Source organism: Leptodactylus fuscus, chromosome 7 (genome assembly GCF_031893055.1).
Source record: "Leptodactylus fuscus isolate aLepFus1 chromosome 7, aLepFus1.hap2, whole genome shotgun sequence".
Lineage (NCBI taxonomy): Eukaryota > Metazoa > Chordata > Amphibia > Anura > Leptodactylidae > Leptodactylus > Leptodactylus fuscus.
In genome coordinates this window covers 123,524,424-123,544,324 of record NC_134271.1, presented here as the reverse complement: position 1 = coordinate 123,544,324, position 19,901 = coordinate 123,524,424, and the positions used below count along the sequence as shown (strand labels likewise).

The 19,901-nt window shown below is 44.5% G+C and overlaps 1 protein-coding gene across 1 annotated transcript; it reads right to left on the bottom strand.

The window, feature by feature from the left end:
• Positions 1-291: 291 nt before the first annotated feature.
• On the bottom strand, positions 292-19,345 carry LOC142214486 (uncharacterized). Its single transcript, XM_075283434.1, has 9 exons — positions 19,151-19,345; positions 18,709-18,852; positions 17,935-18,510; positions 17,574-17,723; positions 17,071-17,311; positions 1,271-1,446; positions 855-892; positions 417-472; positions 292-332 (listed from the first exon to the last, which is right to left on the bottom strand). Exons 1-9 carry the CDS (start codon positions 19,343-19,345, stop codon positions 292-294), a joined length of 1,617 nt encoding a protein of 538 aa, XP_075139535.1.
• Positions 19,346-19,901: the final 556 nt, after the last annotated feature.

Here is a 19,901-nt window from a genome sequence, read left to right as displayed (position 1 = left end):
ATTTGCCTGGACAACACCTTTAAGGTCTCCAATTGCTGAAGCAACCAATTCAGTACAATATTGTCACATGCTATATAACCCTTTCAGAGCCTGCACATGGACATCACAACCATTGGGTGACTCCCATAGGATAGACATATTGTGGTCTTGAAAAGCTGATTATCTCACATCATCCCTATCGGACATGATCAGTCAATAGGTAAAGTGAGGAGGGGAATGTCCATCCACCACCAACTGTTAATCTTAGTGTATCTTATCAGACCTATAGCATGAAACAATGCCCTTCAATAGTTAACATTTCCGCCAGGCTATAGCACCGGTCTGGAATAAACCTGAGAAATTACCCAGATGTATAAAAACTAATTATCATACAGCAGATCGTCAGAGGCATTCCAGCCTCAATTAATTGAGCTCACCATTTATCACTCCAAGCTTAAAACATATTTTGATTCGCCTGCCAATATCTGGAAGCCTGAAAATAAAAACGCTCACAATGCAAATTCCCCTGCAGACCGAGTCAATGAATAGTTTTGTGGAGTGCTGTATTGTACACAGAAGGCCTATAAAAAGGAAACTCGATTGATTTACCACATTAGGAACCTGATGGGTTTCAAAGCACTCACAATAAAGAGAGTCTAAGTGATAGAATCAAACCTTTACTGACCTCAGAGGACTCGGCTACAGATATTGAGGTTTATTGCTTGTTACTCCAAGGCCATGCAGCACACTGCTTGGAAATTTACTTAATATTGGATTAGAATAGTTTTTACCTCTTCTATTTCTTCAAATAAAACTTCTTCATACTTCAAAGGAACTTCCGACGGTAATTGGTTCCAAACCGCGGAAAATTTCACCTTTGTAGTGGTTTGTCAGAAGATGCTTTATCTGTGGACTGGAGTGAAACAAAAAGATATTACTCTCGGCAAAGTAACCTAATAGGACTTTAGAAATTCGAGGTATAACAAGTGGGAAGTCGGAAATGAGAAGCTGCTGATGTCATGAGCTATACTCTAGGCAGGTTCTAGTTGCTAGACTTTGGAGATACCGGCATTGAACGTGGTGATAGTTGTTGGCAAGAGGGCACAGGTTAAAAAATGTTATGCATGTGCCCCTGGTGGCTGATGCTGGAAATGCAATTTTTTCAGTTCATTGTTTATCGAGCATTGTAAGGGGCCGTTCACAAGGAGGAATTTGGAGAGGGATTTGAGGCCGTCTTCCGCCTCAGAGTCCACTCCTAATGAGCACAATTTTGCTAATCAACGTGTCTTACTGTCAGGAGCAGGGCTGGATCCTCCCCGGCGCTGTGCAAAGGCTGCTGGCCCTCCTCATTCTGTGTTGCCAGGTCCCTCACTTCCTGGTCTTGGGAGGCAGGCCAGAAGCTCCGCAGCATTGTGCGGGAGTTGTCAGCATCCTCCTCAGCTGGACAGGGGACTTCCGGTTTGCGGCCTAGCGTCAGGCCAGAACCTGTTTAAGGTGGGCTCTAGCTCCGGCCTATCACTGGCTATTCAGTTGATCTTCTGTCCTGTTAGTAAGCATTTTCCTGTGTCTGATTGACTGTCTTTCTGACCCCCTTGCTTTGACCTCTGAGGGAGGAAACACTTTTAAATCTTTTTAAAGCTTGCCATACCTTTTAGAATGCTATCTTCTGAATGTTTGTTTGGCTATTGCTTTGACCTCCCCCCATACACATGCTTATTTTGTTCTTTTGAGCATTTATTCACAGTAGCAAATAAATGCCAGTCAGTTCAGTGGTACATATGATGCATAATGCCTTTTTGTATGACCAAACAACTCAATCTTTGTTTCATCAGTCAACAGGACCTTCTTCCAAAATGAAGCTGGCTTGTCCAAATGTGCTTTTGCATACCTCAGGCGACTCTGTTTGTGGCGTGCTTGCAGAAACGGCTTCTTTCTCATCACTCTCCCATACAGCTTCTCCTTGTGCAAAGTGCGCTGTATAGTTGACCGATGCACAGTGACACCATCTGCAGCAAGATGATGCTGCAGCTCTTTGGAGGTGGTCTGTGGATTGTCCTTGACTGATCTCACCATTCTTCTTCTCTGCCTTTCTGATATTTTTCTTGGCCTGCCACTTCTGGGCTTAACAAGAACTGTCCCTGTCATCTTCCATTTCCTTACTATGTTCCTCACAGTGGATACTGACAGGTTAAATCTCTGAGACAACTTTTTGTATCCTTCCCCTGAACAACTATGTTGAACAATCTTTGTTTTCAGATAATTTGAGAGTTGTTTTGAGTAGCCCCTGATGCCACTCTTCAGAGAAGATTCAAATAGGAGAACAACTTGCAATTGGCCACCTTAAATACCTTTTCTCATGATTGGATACACCTGGCTATGAAGTTCAAAGCTCAGTGAGGTTACAAAACCAATTTTGTGCTTCTTTAAGTCAGTAAAAAGTAATTAGGAGTATTCAAATCAATAAAATGATAAGGGTACCAAGATTTTTGCACCAGTCAAATTTTGGTTTAATGCATATTGCACATTTTCTGTTAGTACAATAAACCTCATTTCAATCCTGAAATATTACTGTGTCCATCAGTTATTAGATGTATCAAACTGAAATGGCTGCTGCAAACACCAAAATATTTAGAACTAAAAATGATTAAGATTAATAGGGGTGCCCAAACTTTTTCATAGGACTGTAGGTGTGGCACAAAATATAAATATAGCCTATGGAAGACTTTGATGCATGGTGTACTTAGCTTAGAAACATTAAGAAACACATATAGGCTACCCAATGGTCATCACGCATATGGTTATATTGTCACATAGATACATTGTAGCAGGTAATGTTCATATTTTGATCAAGAAGAGACCAAGAAGAATCTGACTCTCCAGTTGGCTTGTGAGAAAAAAAGGTGGATCTATGAAAAATAGATATGGATAAGTGGATATGGATTCTCAATGCTGCCATGTAACCATACACAGGGTCTAGATGGCAATATTAATAAAACTTGAAGAAGGTATACTGAACTAGATATAGTCAGTGTTTACCAGGTAAAGGTGTAAACTGAGAAATAACAGTCAAAATATCATTATGTTAACATTTTGTGAATTTTGTAGAAATATGTACATCAAGATCTAATATTATTTGATAATGGGAAAACCATACCGGACCACTAAAATAATACTGATCAGATCCCCAAAAATATTAAGCCTCACAACACCAGATCAGACCCATAAACACATTCAAACCCTCAGATCAAACCCTAGACTCAGACCCCAGACCCCAACAGACCCCACAAATAATCAGACCTAGACCAGTCCCTAGATCACAATCAATAAAATAATTCAAGCCATGGACCAGATTTCTTAAAAATCAATTCAGACCCCGGACCATATCCTAAACTTAAGCAGACCCCAAGCCATGCTCCAAAATGAATCAAACCCAAGATCTCCTAAAAATCTATTCAGACCCCAGACCAGAAAAAAGGAACAATACTATATACACTTATTGCTACTCCCAGCCCAATCCCCCCACCCCACAATTTCCTGATACTGGTTGATGCCAGAGCCTTGTATGCATTGCCGTAAACACCACCTGATGTTGGCCGGCATCAGAATATTGTATGCCAGGCCCTGCTGGTAGTTCCATTTCTGGAAGGAGGAAATTGGAGGAGATACTTCGATCCTTCAGTGCATCTGCTTTGGCAGGTCTGCGGGCTGGAATCTGCATCTGGATCGCTGGAATCCCTGGTCCTTATTCAGACCATGGTCCACCAGTTAAGTATGCTTCTATTTCAAGGTCATTTCTCTTCTTTAGGGACAATGTAATGTGAATAAATATTTTTGGAAAAAAGATAGGGCGCTTTCAGAAGCCCCTACCTACCCACAGAGCCATGTGTAACATAAGCAAGGTGTCTGCACCCAGATAAAGACAATGCTTGAGATCTGCGGAGGGATTGTAAAGTAGAATTAGGAAGCGTCACTATTTCCATTAGGGAGAGAATAACACATTTGGGGAATAAAAGGAAGGCAGCGTTTCTGATGAAGCTAATTATTAGAGATGAGCGAACAGTGTTCTATCGAACACATGTTCGATCGGATATCAGGGTGTTCGCCATGTTCGAATCGAATCGAACACCACGTGGTAAAGTGCGCCAAAATTCGATTCCCCTCCCACCTTCCCTGGCGCCTTTTTTGCACCAATAACAGCGCAGGGGAGGTGGGACAGGAACTACGACACTGGGGGCATTGAAAAAAATTGGAAAAAGTCATTGGCTGCCGAAATCAGGTGACCTCCATTTTAGACGAATAGTGGATTTCAAATCCGGGTCATATGAGAATGTGAACTTTGTGACTATGAGACAGGGATAGCTGTACAGGCAGGGATAGCTAGGGATAACCTTTATTTAGGGGGGAATGTTATTAAAAATAACTTTTTGGGGCTCTATCGGGTGTGTAATTGTGATTTTTGTGAGATAAACTTTTTCCCATAGGGATGCATTGGCCAGCGCTGATTGGCCGAATTCCGTACTCTGGCCAATCAGTGCTGGCCAATGCATTCTATTAGCTTGATGAAGCAGAGTGTGCACAAGGGTTCAAGCGCACCCTCGGCTCTGATGTAGGAGAGCCGAGGGTGCACTTGAACCCTTGTGCACCCTCAGCTCTGCTACATCAGAGCCGAGGGTGCGCTTGAACCCTTGTGCACACTCTGCTTCATCAAGCTAATAGAATGCATTGGCCAGCGCTGATTGGCCAATGTATTCTATTAGCCTGATGAAGTAGAGCTGAATGTGTGTGCTAAGCACACACATTCAGCTCTACTTCATCGGGCTAATAGAATGCATTGGCCAGCGCTGATTGGCCAGAGTACGGAACTCGACCAATCAGCGCTGTCTCTGCTGGAGGAGGCGGAGTCTAAGATCGCTCCACACCAGTCTCCATTCAGGTCCGACCTTAGACTCCGCCTCCTCCGGCAGAGCCAGCGCTGATTGGCCGAAGGCTGGCCAATGCATTCCTATGCGAATGCAGAGACTTAGCAGTGCTGAGTCAGTTTTGCTCAACTACACATCTGATGCACACTCGGCACTGCTACATCAGATGTAGCAATCTGATGTAGCAGAGCCGAGGGTGCACTAGAACCCCTGTGCAAACTCAGTTCACGCTAATAGAATGCATTGGCCAGCGCTGATTGGCCAATGCATTCTATTAGCCCGATGAAGTAGAGCTGAATGTGTGTGCTAAGCACACACATTCAGCACTGCTTCATCACGCCAATACAATGCATTAGCCAGTGCTGATTGGCCAGAGTACGGAATTCGGCCAATCAGCGCTGGCTCTGCTGGAGGAGGCGGAGTCTAAGATCGCTCCACACCAGTCTCCATTCAGGTCCGACCTTAGACTCCGCCTCCTCCAGCAGAGCCAGCGCTGATTGGCCGAATTCCGTACTCTGGCCAATCAGCACTGGCTAATGCATTGTATTGGCTTGATGAAGCAGTGCTGAATGTGTGTGCTTAGCACACACATTCAGCTCTACTTCATCGGGCTAATAGAATGCATTGGCCAATCAGCGCTGGCCAATGCATTCTATTAGCGTGAACTGAGTTTGCACAGGGGTTCTAGTGCACCCTCGGCTCTGCTACATCAGATTGCTACATCTGATGTAGCAGTGCCGAGTGTGCATCAGATGTGTAGTTGAGCAAAACTGACTCAGCACTGCTAAGTCTGCATTCGCATAGGAATGCATTGGCCAGCCTTCGGCCAATCAGCGCTGGCTCTGCCGGAGGAGGCGGAGTCTAAGGTCGGACCTGAATGGAGACTGGTGTGGAGCTATCTTAGACTCCGCCTCCTCCAGCAGAGCCAGCGCTGATTGGTCGAGTTCCGTACTCTGGCCAATCAGCACTGGCCAATGCATTTCTATGAGGAAAAGTTAGCTTGCGAAAATCGCAAACTGACAGGGATTTCCATGAAATAAAGTGACTTTTATGCCCCCAGACATGCTTCCCCTGCTGTCCCAGTGTCATTCCAGGGTGTTGGTATCATTTCCTGGGGTGTCATAGTGGACTTGGTGACCCTCCAGACACGAATTTGGGTTTCCCCCTTAACGAGTTTATGTTCCCCATAGACTATAATGGGGTTCGAAACCCATTCGAACACTCGAACAGTGAGCGGCTGTTCGAATCGAATTTCGAACCTCGAACATTTTAGTGTTCGCTCATCTCTACTAATTATAAATTATGATTTTACATCTTTCAGCTGCTGACTCACGTTTGCATACAAAGCAGTCATTGTAAATAGATTGTTTCAATGGCTGGGGATGGGGGCAGCAAACCGTACCGAGCTTAGAATAATTGGCTGCCTAGATTTACCCTGGCAAGGAGGTTATACTGAATGTGATCTTGTGTTCAAGCTTCCAGTTAACCTTATAGCTCACATATTCTATTTCTGTTTACTTTGTCACATTCAACAACAGTGAACCAAGGTTGTGGCTGCAAATCCGAGTCCTGCATTTCCTAATAATATACTAAGTGCACTAGTGCTGTGTATCTGCAGAGCCATATGTGACCTGGAGATAAACATAAGGCTAAAGGACTAAAGGTTCTTTACCTCAATGTCCATTGTCATTATGCAGCTGTTTTTATTATCATTTTTTTTTTCAGTGCACTATTAATTCCATGGCATTGTACATAGGAATAAGGCCTTACATGTAAACATATAGTACAATAAGCAGGAACTGGCTAGATAACCGAACTGGTACAGAGGAACTTATCTGTGAGGGTTTACAATCTACAACCCCAATTCCAAATAAGTTGGATCGCTGTCAGTCAACTAGGAATGGCGGAGCCCCGTTGCAAACTTTTGACCTGGCCCCTTCACCCCTAAAGAGCCTGATTGACTGCCCCCCTACCCGCATTCCTGCACGCACTATTATACCCCAAAGTGGCCCCTGCACAAAGTATTATGTGCCATATTATGACCCATTGTGGACCACCCATGTACATTTATTATACTTGGGGGTCTTTTCAGACCCCAGAGTATAATGATCAGAGACCCAGTGGAGGATATAAACATAAAAAACACTGTTACTTACCTCTCCTAGGCTCCAGTGCACTCCCCGGTGATGTCAGACATCTTCAATGATGGAAGAGCTGGGGCTTGCATTGTGACGCATAAGTATGCAAGCCTGATCCATGTGATGTCTGTGACGTTACCAAGTAGGCCTGAAGCCTTTCTGGAGCCAGGAGAGGTAAGTAACAGCGTTTTTAATGTTCCCTCACCTCTCCTAGTCCTCCAATCATTATACTCAGGGGTATGAAAAGACCCCCGGGTATAATGATAGCAGTGCGTATGGGGTTTGTGGGCCTGTGGCCTTACTTACAGATCCCCCTCCTCCACAGAAGGGGAAGCACAGGCAGCCATGAGCTGGAGCCAGGATTGGTAAGTAGTTACTCCAGCAGGTAACGGCCTATTAGAAAAAAAAAAATAAAAAAAAAAATGGTCCTATTTATTTACCAATTCTGGCTTATTTAAAAAATAAATAAATAAAATATATCTGCAGCGGTAGCAGTTGCTGCCCGGGCCCCCTAATGTCCTGAGCCCTGTGGCAGCCCCTACCGCTGCTATCCTAGTAGTTACATCCCTGATATCTGTGTAAAATGTAAAGAACACAACAATGTAATGATTTGGAATCTCATATAGTGATATTTTATTCATAAACCATACAAACATATCAGAAGGTGAAAGTTGGACATTTTTCCTTTTTTATGTGAAAAAATAAGATCATTTAGAAATTTATGGTAGTGACAATTCTCAAAAAAGTTGGGACAAAGCCATGTCTACCATTGTTTAGCACTCCCCTTACTCTTTATCTGGGAAATGAGGAGACCAATCCTGGTGTTTAGGGAGAGGATTGTTGTCCCATACTTCTAGCTTCTCAAAAGTTCTGGATCTTCTTTAACAGATTGTACATTTCATAATGTATTAAATGTTTTCTATTGGTGAAATGTCTGGACTACGGACAGGTTGGTTCATCACCTGGAATCTTTTTCTGTGAAGCCATACTGTTGTGATGGATGCAGCATATGGTTTAGCATTGTTGCATTTGTCTTGCTGAAACCTGCAAGGCCTTCCCTGAAAGAGACATTGTTTGGTGGGAGCATGTGTGTTAGGAGCCAGATTGGAGCCTCTGCTACAGTGCACAGAGGCTGCTGATCCGCTCCACTGTTTGCGCTGGGTCCAACGGTTCTGGGTCCTTCAGGGTGAAGACCTCAACCTCCGCAATAGTCTGTGGGGCTTTCCAGTCTCCTCCTGGGACTGGAACCCGGACTTCCGGGGTTAGGGAGTCAGGTAGTGAGCCAGAATCTATTTAAGTCTGAATCTGTCTCGCTGCTGGTTATTCAGTTCCCTGGTATCAGCTCCATACTGCGTTATACTGTTTGCCCCTGACCTTATTTCCTGCCTTCTACTGTGTATCTGCTTTTTGCCTCCTGTGTATGACCCTGCGTGCCTTCCAGACCTCCTCTCCTTGACCTGTGACTCTGTACCACTTGACCTTCTATGTATGACACAGCTTGCCTGAAGACCACCTCTCTTCTTGACCTACGACTCTGTATCTCGTGGTCTTCTGTGTATGACCCGGCTTGTCTGACTACCTGTTTGCTTCATCCTTCTGTACCACGTGACCTCCAGTGCATGACCCAGCTTGTTTGACTGTGTCCTGTCTCATCCATGGAAACTTCTTCCACCATCTTCTGGTGAGCTCCTATTACTGCACTCAACTTCGGTGACCAGCTTCGTCTGTTCCTACACTCATCTAGGTGAGTGGTTTTCGGTTGACTTGGGGTGTGCTGTGGGTGTGATTCAGGAGCGAAATCTGTGGCAAATTGTGTACACACCCTAGCAAGCTGGTTGGTTCCTCTTCTCTTGAATCCACAGGACACAGCATCTGTGGTTTTCATAGAACTTTACAGTTTGATCCATCTGACCACAGAACAGTTTCCATTTTGCCTCAATCCATCTGAAATTAGATTGACCAAGCGAAAGCTCAGTGTGAAGTTTGGAGCTATGATCGATGGTTCTGGTGGGGAAAGGATAATGAAATCTGTTTGATCCATTGTGTCTTTTAGAAATCTGGAGGAAAACGAGTATATACTTGTTAGAGCTGACAGACACGCTTTAGGTTTGGATAGCAGAGAGGAAACATAATGTATAGTAATATACAGCACAGGTAGCCATGTCAGAAATAGGTCGCACAATATTGGTCGAGACTAAAGCCTCCTTTATGGGCCCCTTATGACAAGACAAACCTGAACCATCAAGTGTCTATTTTGGAAAAAGTGCTTAGTCCTTAAAATAGAAATCTGCTGTTCTTAAATAGATATGTAGTGTATTGTTGGAAGCAATGTTACAATACTTGGCTGTGTTCACACTATCGTCAGGGGTTCTGTTGGATCCTCCATCTGTAGTTCCATCAGATTAGACAGAAAGAATAACACAGCATGCAGCATTATTATTCTTGTCAGAACATCAGACACCACATGGGAAGTCAATGGATCTTGTCATGTGACAGATGTGCCAACACGGTTTCTGTTATAGCAAAATTCCATCAATGCTTATGTCTCGGTATAGAATTCATGTTTCCCTTATCCATTCCATTCCTTCCAGCCATGTTCTTTCCCATTACTTGCTTCAACTTGATGCACTTAAGTCTTTTTTCAACTACACTCTACGTTTAGCAGAAACATCGGCAGCCGTGTGAACAGAGCCTAAGTCGTACTGTACTTAGGGTTGAGCCGATCTTGAGATTTCAGGATTGATTTTAAAATCCGATTTCCAATAGTTTTCCAGCCAATCTCGATCGTGAAATTTGCTCAATCGCCGATCGGGATTCGATCTTTCCCGATCCCGATCAATGCTTCTCTATGGGTAAAGTCACTTTTAGGGTTGAGCTGATCTTGAGATTTCAAAATCCGATTTCCGATCATTTTCCAGCCGATCCCGATCGTGAAATTTGCTTGATTGCCGATCGGGATCCGATCTTTCCCAATCCCGATCGCTCAACCCTAACTGTACTTTGTAATCTGTGTCTGCTAAAGGGTGCGCTGACCCTTTTTCTTTTACATTAGCAGTGCAGTGTAACCCCAACTTATTTTCAGTCTTGACTTTAAAGGTGGTTTATCCAATAGTTTGATGCCAATAATGGAGATTAGGGGTTAAGTATCTCAATCTTTTTCTGGCGTCCAGTGGGTAACATTGCCATTACCTCCATTGTGTACAGTGAATTCTATCATGTCTGTTCCTTGTATTAAGGAGCTATTGACTTAATTTTTTGTGATGTCCTATTCTTCAGATAGGACATCAACAAGAGATCAGAGTAGGTCCAACACCTGGGACCCCCTGATCATCTGTGTAAGGGCTTCGGTGCTTGTACTCGTGAGCTCTTCACTGTTTATATCACTCGCTATCTGATTCATAGTAGCCCTGACATGTAACTACAGTGTTGCCCAATGGAAGTCAATGGAGGAGACTGTAATTACATCAAAGTCTTTAGACAGATGACTTACGATATCAACAGTGAAGAGTTCATGGTGGACCCTCTGCTAGTGCAGTAGTATGAAGACTGGAGTTAAAAATGCCAGTCTTCATAAATCTGCCCCGAGATTTTTAAGACACCAAACGTCTACTCAGAATGTATGGTGGTAGAAGCCAACACCTTCCACATTCTTCCGTTCCCACGGACTAAGCGCCGCACATTCAGACACATTTACACGTGTCAGAGTGTGAGCGCTCAAAACAGATCCCATTCATTTCAATGGGTGCCGGCTTATGGGCGCTACACATTGAAATCAATGGGAGGCTTTTTAACCTATTGATTTCAATGTGTAGCGCGTGTGAGCCAGCACACATTGAAGTGAATGGGATCTGTTTTGAGCGCTCACACTCTGACACGTGTATACGTGGCTGAATGCGTGGCACATTACTCTGTGGGAACGGAGCCTTAGGATAATGGTTTTGTATATTTTCTTTCTTGCATGTGCATCTTTGACAGGTATTCTCTTGAATATGATGATGACATATATATATATATATATATATATATATATATATATATTTTAATGTAGATTGTGAGTCCCACATAGAGCTCACAATGTACATTTTTTCCTATCAGTGTGTCTTTGGAATATGGGATGGAAATCCATGCAAACACGGGGAGAACATACAAACTCCTTGCAGATGGTTTTTATGCCCTTGGTGGGATTTGAACACGAAGACTCCAGCGTTGCAAGGCTGCAGTGCTAACCACTGAGCCACCGTGTGGCCCCCTATGATGATGACATATTGTACTGTAAGATGTTACAGTGTAACTTTGTTGGTGTATTTACATCTACATCTGCAATCTCTGCGAGTAATCTGGTTGCGACCTTTGGCTGTGCAGTGGGCAGTGTTTCGTTGTTCTAATCCTCATGTCGGTATTTCTAGCGTGGGATTCGGGTCCCTACAAAACATGGTTTTTATATATCACCAAGCATAAATGCAAATACAAAAATGCAAATGACAAAACATGGTAAGAATAAAATGCTTAAAAACCCCAAATAAATAAATGCCGTACCTATAGGTATAGTACACGATCACACTGTTCCATGCTATAAACCATGCTAAGTCACCATTGTCATTTTGTCTAAAATATATTGTGGTAGCAAAATTGCAACATACTACATATATTAATATCATAATTGTGGTGAAAAAGGAACATGCTGCATAACAATAGTGCATGAGAGATCCTACTATGAGGCCACAACTCTATATAAACGATATAGGCTGCTAAATACTACATGAACGTCCTCTAAGCATAGCTATACCGCTTCATCCACAATATCTTGCTATGTTGCAATGTCACCATCTTACGGTTACCAAGCAACCAGTTACCATGGCAACATGGAACCATATTATGGTCACTATTTCATACTATTCCTATACAATATTCCTAGACATTATATTAATAGGACACGAATATAGAATATTCTAGTAATGATAGAACTCTGGATTGAAAATGTGGACTTTATGACACCGCAATAAGATTACCGTCTCCCATTGTATAGACAAAGAATGGTGTGTAGCAGGAGTATTTTAGGAACACATAGAAAATTATGTTGAGCAAATGGTCATTAGGTACATGGTTGGCAATTTCCATACCCATTTATTTCTTTGAGTGAGGAGGTTTCATGTCCTCGGGCACATGTGGTTTTATATACCGCCAGAAAGACGAATTCAGTGCTAGTCTATGGGCAAGTACAGTCAGGAGGGGCGTTCCTCACCGCTTAGCGTCATGGCTGGGTAGTAAGGAACGCCCCCTCTGACAGTATAGCGCTACACACTGTTTTATCAGGAGAGGTGTTCCTGCTAGACTGTCAGGAACGCCTTCTGACTGTGAAGAGCACTTAGTAACAGAACCAATATCTCTCCCCCCGGGGCACATAATGGGAAAGCTGACAGTGCGCTGAATTCAGTGCACTGTCGGCTTTCTAGCAGTATATAAAACCGCATGTGCCCGAGGACATGAAAGGTCCTCTGTTATAGTCCTAAGTGGTTGCCATGACATGTCATTACTGCAGCACAACAAGGAGTCGTGATTGGTTACTAATAAAATTCTTGATTACTGATCTGCCTGTTGGTTTGTGCGTGCTCCACCCCACTCCTCCATCCATACCTGACTGGTCTGAGACCCAGAGGGACTTCTGTCTATCTCATTGATGAGACATAGGGTTGAGCGATCGTGTTCGGAAAAGATCGGATTCCGATCGGCGATCGAGAAAATTTCACGATCGGGATCGGAATTTCCGAACACAATCTTTTTAGGTGGGATCGAGATTGGTACTATTTCCCACAATGCTTTGCTTAGCCTTCACACTGAGTATATAGGCTCCGCTGCGGTTCCATAGGAATGAATGGAGCAGCCGGCACACAGCCTTAACCCTCTGCACGCCGGCTGCCTCCATTCATTCTAATGGGAGACTAAACTAACATCTCTAGTAGCTACTTACCTCCAGAGATGGCTGCTCCGCTGCTCCAGTGTTCTTCTTCGCCTCGCTGCCGCTCCACGCTGCAGTCTTGTCGCCTCACTGCCCCGCCTCCCAGGTTAGTGTTTAAAGAGCTAGGAAGGCGGGGCTTGTGGCTTAGGAGAGTGTGGGCGGGTACAGGGCGGGGAGACGTGACGTCTTCCCTCCCAGTAGCCGCCCACACTCTCCTAACCCGCCCACACTCTCCTAACCTGGGAGGCGGGGCAGCGAGGCAAGAAGAGCAGCGTGGAGCGGCAGCGAGGCGAAAACTTACTACAAAACAGTTTTGATACTGCTAGTTCCAACTTGTGATGGCGAATTGTGGATTTATTGTGGATTCATGCTTATTGATTCTTATTAACTGCATACATTTGCTGATGTAATGTTATAAGAATAGATATATCATATTTTTTATATCAGCTTTTTGACCATATAAAAATATTGCAATGTGTTAAAAAAAGAAGTGATACTTTACTTAGACCAAATTCACACTTGCTCCGGGCTCTCCTTTGGTTGGTGTCTGCCATGAGATCAAAACAATGGAGAGCAAGTCCGCTAAAACAGCAGCTAAACGCAGACATCTGCAGACCCCATAGACTATGATGTGGTCTTCCAGGTGTCTGTCCGGTTTCCAACATTTTATTCTGTAACGCACGGAGGACTTTTTGTCTCGGCCATTTTCGGAGGAATCTGCCACTCCGTCATAGATGTGAGCCTAGCCTTACAGATCCTCTGCTACTGCCACTTAAAACCCGGTTCCTCAGTTTTTCTTCTTCCTGGTCCCTCTGAAGACACAAAAATGAGTGCCCAGCCAATCAGTGGCCACCGCATTGACTCATCTCAATCCATGATTGGCTGAGGGAACATTTCCTGTGTGTTGAAACAGATCAGGAAGAAGAGACCAACACAGACCCAGGAAGCATCAGATCATGGAAAAATAATTTATGTGAATATCAATTGTTTTGCTTTTTTGTACAATTTTAGTCTTTTTTTTTTTAAATAAAATTTTAATGACTGAATAACCCCTTTAATAATGTTATTACGTCCTCACCCCTTCGTACTCCTGCAACGTCCTCTGGCTGCATTGTACGGTGCAGGAGATGTGTCCGCTCATGATTACCTAGTAATGACTCTGGTTATTTTATTCTGCATTTACTCTAATGTTAAAAAAAAAACATGACAGAAATTTACTTCCATCATGTTTTTCACTTTTCTGATGGAAAATAACTTTTTCTTCCATTACAAAAGTAAACAAATATGCTAGAAGAAAGCTTCCATCATGTTGTTTTACATTAGAGTCAATAGGCATAGACACAGATGGAGGGGATTTCATCTGGTTCTGATATTTTGCTAATTTAAAGTTATCTCTAAGCAACTCTATTGGATATAACTGTCTGATTATGAGAATGGGGGCCCCTTGTACCCCCATATGAATGAATCAGCTAGTCACACATGCTTTGGCACTCAATTTCCTTCTCAGGGTCAGACTGGGGTGTCTAGGGCCCACCAGTGGAATTATTTTTAGGGGCCCACCGCCAGGACCCCTGTAGATGTGACAGACCCCAGAGTATTATAATTGGAGACCCAGGAGGATGGAAACATTAAAAACAATGTTACTTAACTCTCCTGGGCTCTGACGTACTCCCTCCTGATTTCGGTCATCTTCAATGATGGACAACGTGAACCAGGACTGTGTCATAACACATAAGAACGCAAGCCCGACCCACATGACGTCTGGGACATCACACAAGTGGGCCTGAAGATGTCACACAAGTGGGCCTCTGATCAATAAACTCGTGGGGTCTGAAAAGACACCCCAAGTATAATAATACTGATTCTGGCTCCTGTTCACAGCGGCCTCTGTAGAAGTAGAAGCAAAGGCGGCTGTGAGCAGGAGCCATGATCAGTAAGTAAATAGGGCCCATTACCTCCCTGAGTTACTCCAGCAGGTAACTGCCTGTTAGAAAAAAAAAAAATCTGCAGTGGTAGCAGCTGCCGCCGGGCCCCCTGATGTCCTGGGCTCTGTGGCAGCCGCTACCGCTGCTACCCCAGTAGTTATGCCCCTGCTATAAATGAGTCCTTATACTATAGCACAGCAATTTCCTACATGGGGATGGCATGCACCTGATAAAGTGAGAATGGACGTCTGTTGCTTGTCTGTGCAGGAGGACACCACTGGAATATCCATGAAGGTGCGGCAGGACTTGTGTATGAAGATATGGTCTTTTAGCAAAAATAGGGCCAAAATCACTTCTACAGTATGCCATATTCACGCTACTTATGTTGCAAAACATGTTCACTTCAGTGAATACTACATGCTACTCAGTGGCTTAACTACCACCATAGCAGCAGAGGCAGCTGCCACAGGGCCTGGGACATTAGGGGCCTGGCGACAGCTACCCCTGCTACCCCCGCTCTTATCACAGACAAACTGTTGTAACTGTGATAAGATCGGGGGAAAGCTTGTAGGACCTGTAGATGAAAGACCTTGTGTGACGTCAGCCGTCACATGACTAGGTGGGCGTGTCTTTATAGCTCGTGCAATCCTGCAAGAGATGAAGAGAAGGAGAGATGTGCTGCTAGGTACTGAAGGGGAAGGATTAATGTGAGATGCAGAATGGAGAGTGTGTGTGTGTGTGCGTGTGTGTGAGAGTGTGTATGTATGTGTGGTGTGGAGGATGGGAGAAGACAGTGTCCTGATATCTGTGTATTAGGAGGAGGGGGAGGTCAGTGTCTGGATATCTGTGTATTAGGAGGAGGAGGGGGAGGTCAGTGTCAGGATATCTGTGTATTAGGAGGAGGAGGGGGAGGTCAGTGTCTGTAGATGGATCAGTACTCTACACATTGTTTGTATTCAGACTTGCCTGCAATTGCTGTTACTAATGACTGTCTAATAGTAGTAAGGGGACGCTCTGTGTATTGTATTGTATTGTATTGTATTGTACTGAAGGGGAGGGGGATGTGAGATGCAGGATAGAGAGTGTGTGTCTGTGTGTGAGTGTGTATGTATGTGTGTTGTGGAGCAATTGAGGAGCAACAGTAACCTAGGGGCAGAGATGGAGGGGAGGAAATGAAAATGGGGGTAGAGATAAGGGGTGCATGAAACTGGGGGCAGATGGAGGGAGGGCATGAAATGTCATGTGACATCCGTGCATTATTAAAGATGGCCAACACCACCAAAGACTGCAGCGAAGCCGGAGACAGGTAAGTAACTTTTTTTTTTTTATGTCTGTATCTCCCCTCGGTCTCCAATTATTATACTCTGGGGTCTGAAAATACCCCAGAGTATAATAATTGTTCATGGGTGTTCATTACGGGATATAATCCCGTGTGCAGGGGCCACAATGGGGTGTAATACTGTGTGCAGGGGCCACTGAGGGACATAATAGAGCACACAGGAATGTGGCGTGTGGGGGGGGTGTCGGTCGGTCAAGGTCTTCGGTGTTGGTGAGGAAGGGGGGGCCCCATGTCAAAAGATCGCCACAGGGCCCCGCCATTGCTAGTTACGCCACTGATGCCACTTTATTCCCAGGCGTAGGTGCTTGTACATGGTGCAGGTATTGGGTTATCCATGAAGTGTTAGGCTGAAGCCCCACGTTGCGGAAACGCAGCTTTTTTTTGTTGCAGATTTTGCTGCGGATTTGTTGAGTATAAGAGCTTCTTATATATTTCCCATTCCTTTTGTAGCCACTAGTGGCTTTGGCTCGAAAAACCGCAGCAAAATCTGCAACAAAAAAAAGCTGCATTTCCGCAATGTGGGGCCTCAGCCTTAAGAAGCTTACTTACTATCCAGGCAGAACCTTGAGATTCTGGATTCTGGGAAGGTTCTGACCTTGGGACATGTGATAGAAACCAGCACCCGACACCCAAGTTATTCCACCTTCTTACCCACCGATAAAGAATCTTTTTGTTTCTCAGATGGCTTGAAACATTTCTTTATTTACAAGGTGACAGCTGCAAAGTTTTTCATAAAATTTATATATTCTTGAAATTCAGGAAATATATTCCTTAATTTTTTGTAGCCTGGGAACCCCACAGCAGCTTAGCACACTTGGGGAGATGTCATTTGTATGGGCATGACACCAAGCTTTCGTCTTCTCATCATAGTATTCATCAGTAAAAGTGGTGCTGAAGCTATTCCTGCCACCCACAATGTAAAGGTGGTCATCTATCACGCCGGTGCCAAAGTTTCTGCGCTGCTTCGGTATATTTGGTGCCCTACACCAGGTCTTTGTGATGGGGCTGTAAACCTCAACAGTCTGCAGACAATTCTGTCCATCAGAACCACTAATCTGTGGAAGGAAAATGAATAACTAGAAAATTCGGACAATTCCAACAAATCTGTGTAGAAAATGTAAATTAACCATGGATTTAATGTAGCCTAAGCCTAAGCCTGAGATTAATCAGACTGACAAAAATGATGGGCAGGTCTATCTGCTGACTCCATTTATCCTTTAGAGATGGTAAACTCCCTTTATAGGCCTGGAGCTAAAGTTTCTTCCATTTATACTTTAATTAACTTGGTGCTGAAAGAGAAAATGTTCATTATCATACCGCAAATACTTCTCTTCTATAGGCCGTGACTCCGACACCACTACGTCGGCTTTTCATTGGGCTGATGTAACTCCACTGCTTGCATCCAGGATTGTAGATCTCAGCTGTGGACAAGCAATCCTGTCCATTGGATCCACCACATATATAGATCTAAATGAAATAAAGAATGGACAATTATGTAGCAAACAGCTTCTAAATTCACATTGTGTAGAAGATTTTTGTAAGCAGGTCCTCTAGACTTAGACATCAAGACCAATTCCTGGTCAGTTATACAGTTTGAAACACATAAAATAAAAGTGTAAAAAGTAAAATCCAAAAAATTTAGCTAGGGATGAACGAACAGACATCAAAGTCTCCTTACTTTTCCATCAAGGGTGGTGGCACCAGCATCCTTCCTTTTCTCATGCATAGAGGAGATCAAGATCCACCGGTTGGCATCAGAATCGTAACGTTCAACTGTCTTTAGAGTCTCTTGCCCATCAAAGCCGCCCATGGCATAGATATAATTATTCAGGACTGTAACACTGACATATCCTCTTTTATAATTCATGAAGGCTGCTTCATGCCAGGTCTTCTTCACTGGGTCAAAACATTTTACACTTCTCAAGTTGTCCACACCATCAAATCCACCGATGAAATAAATGTGACCGTTGAGATAGGCGGTGCCATGATAGGCTCTAGGTTTCTCCTCTGCAGATGTAATGCTGGTCCACTGGTTGGCCCGGGTGTCATAAGACCTGAGGGTTTTAGTGAGTTCTGCTTCATTACAGCCACCAAAAGCCAATAAAATGGCGCATGGTAGGCGTGGTCTCACCATGTTAGGCCCTAATGTGAGGGCGGTATTAATAAAGGCTTTGCAGTCCTCATTGTCTTTCACATACTTGTTGGTTATGACATTGCCCGGGATGTATTCTTTATTAATCAGGGCCAAGCGAATCTAGCAAGAAATATAAGAGGGTTAAGACATTTTATTTAAAAAAAAAAAAAAATCTCCTAAATTATCACTGATCTATTTGGGTTTTAAGATGCCCATACACATAAGTATGTCAGTGGTCATTACAATGTGAATGGCTACATAGAGAAAATTGTCAGGAAAAATGTTTTATTATCCAAAATGGCGGGCCCGAAACACCACCCCCTTCAAATCCTCCAGTTTCTCATTGGGCAAGCAGAACTCCATCAGCACGGTGTCAATCATAATACCCAAGAAACTTAGGCAGGTGGAGGGCCCCTCAGTCTTCTCCGGCGCTAGCGGGACCCCAAACTTCCCCGCCACCCACTGAACAGTCGACAACAAAACAGCACAAACATCGGAACCCCCCGGGCCAACACACAGGTAGTCGTCGAGGTAGTGGATGATAGAGAAGACACCCGAGACCTCCCTCACAACCCATTCCAAAAACGAACTAAATGCCTCAAAGTACGTGCAGGAAATAGCGCAAACACCTGTCCACATAATACCCCTCACCCCAATAGCACCCCAGAAGTGGAATGCTATCGGGGTGAACCGGGAGAAGTCGAAACGCCGCCTCAATATCAGTCTTCGCCAGCAACGCGCCCGGACCACACGACCGCACCCAGGACACCGCCGTGTCAAAAGACGTATACTGAACTGCGCACAACTCCGCATCAATCCCATCATTAACTGACGAACCGTGGGGATGTGATAGGTGATGGATCAGGCGAAACTTAAAGGGCTCCTTTTTCGGCACCACCCCAAGAGGCGAGACAACCAAATCCTCAAAAGGCGTAGACGAAAAGGGGCCAGCCATCCTACCAAGACTAACTTCCTTCGTCAACTTATCTAATACCACCCCAGGATGCACATAAGCAGACTTCAAATTACACCTACAACAGGGGGCCTGATGAGGAGGGGCAGGAATAACAAAACCGTGTAAGAAACCCTCAGTCAAAAAATCAGCCATGTCCCTAACCGGATACCTATTTAGAAAGGGGAGCATTTCTTGTAGCCTCACCAGAGTCACTCCCTTTCCCACCAGAATTTGACTTCCCCTTCGCCATGAGCAAACAACGGGAAGCTCCGTGGGACACGTCGTTACAATGGGAGCAGGCATGCTTGAACTTGCAGGACTGACCAAACCTGCATTGACCCTCATTGAACTGCCATCAGACTCCGTGCTTGGACTGCTGGCCACCGAAACTCTGGCCGGCGCCGCTGCTCCCGGAAGGGCCTGCGGTGTCGGCCCCCCCTGGAAAGTGCTGCCCGTACCGAGCCGGGGCCATCACCCGCAATCAGAGGCTGATGTCCTTGTGATCCCAGTGGATAAAGGGACGAACGGCCTTTCGCTGCCGGAATTGTTCATCGTA

Bases quoted from the DNA above. Each gene is read 5' to 3' on its own strand.
- LOC142214486 (XM_075283434.1), bottom strand. From the start codon at position 19,345: ATGGCTGGCCCCTTTTCGTCTACGCCTTTTGAGGATTTGGTTGTCTCG. The intron at 17,312-17,573 runs GTATGATAATGA...TTCCTTCCACAG, and splicing joins ATAGAAGAGAAGTATTTGCG to ATTAGTGGTTCTGATGGACA. The intron at 1,447-17,070 runs GTGTGCTAAGCT...GCCTGACGCTAG, and splicing joins TACAAATGACATCTCCCCAA to GCCGCAAACCGGAAGTCCCC.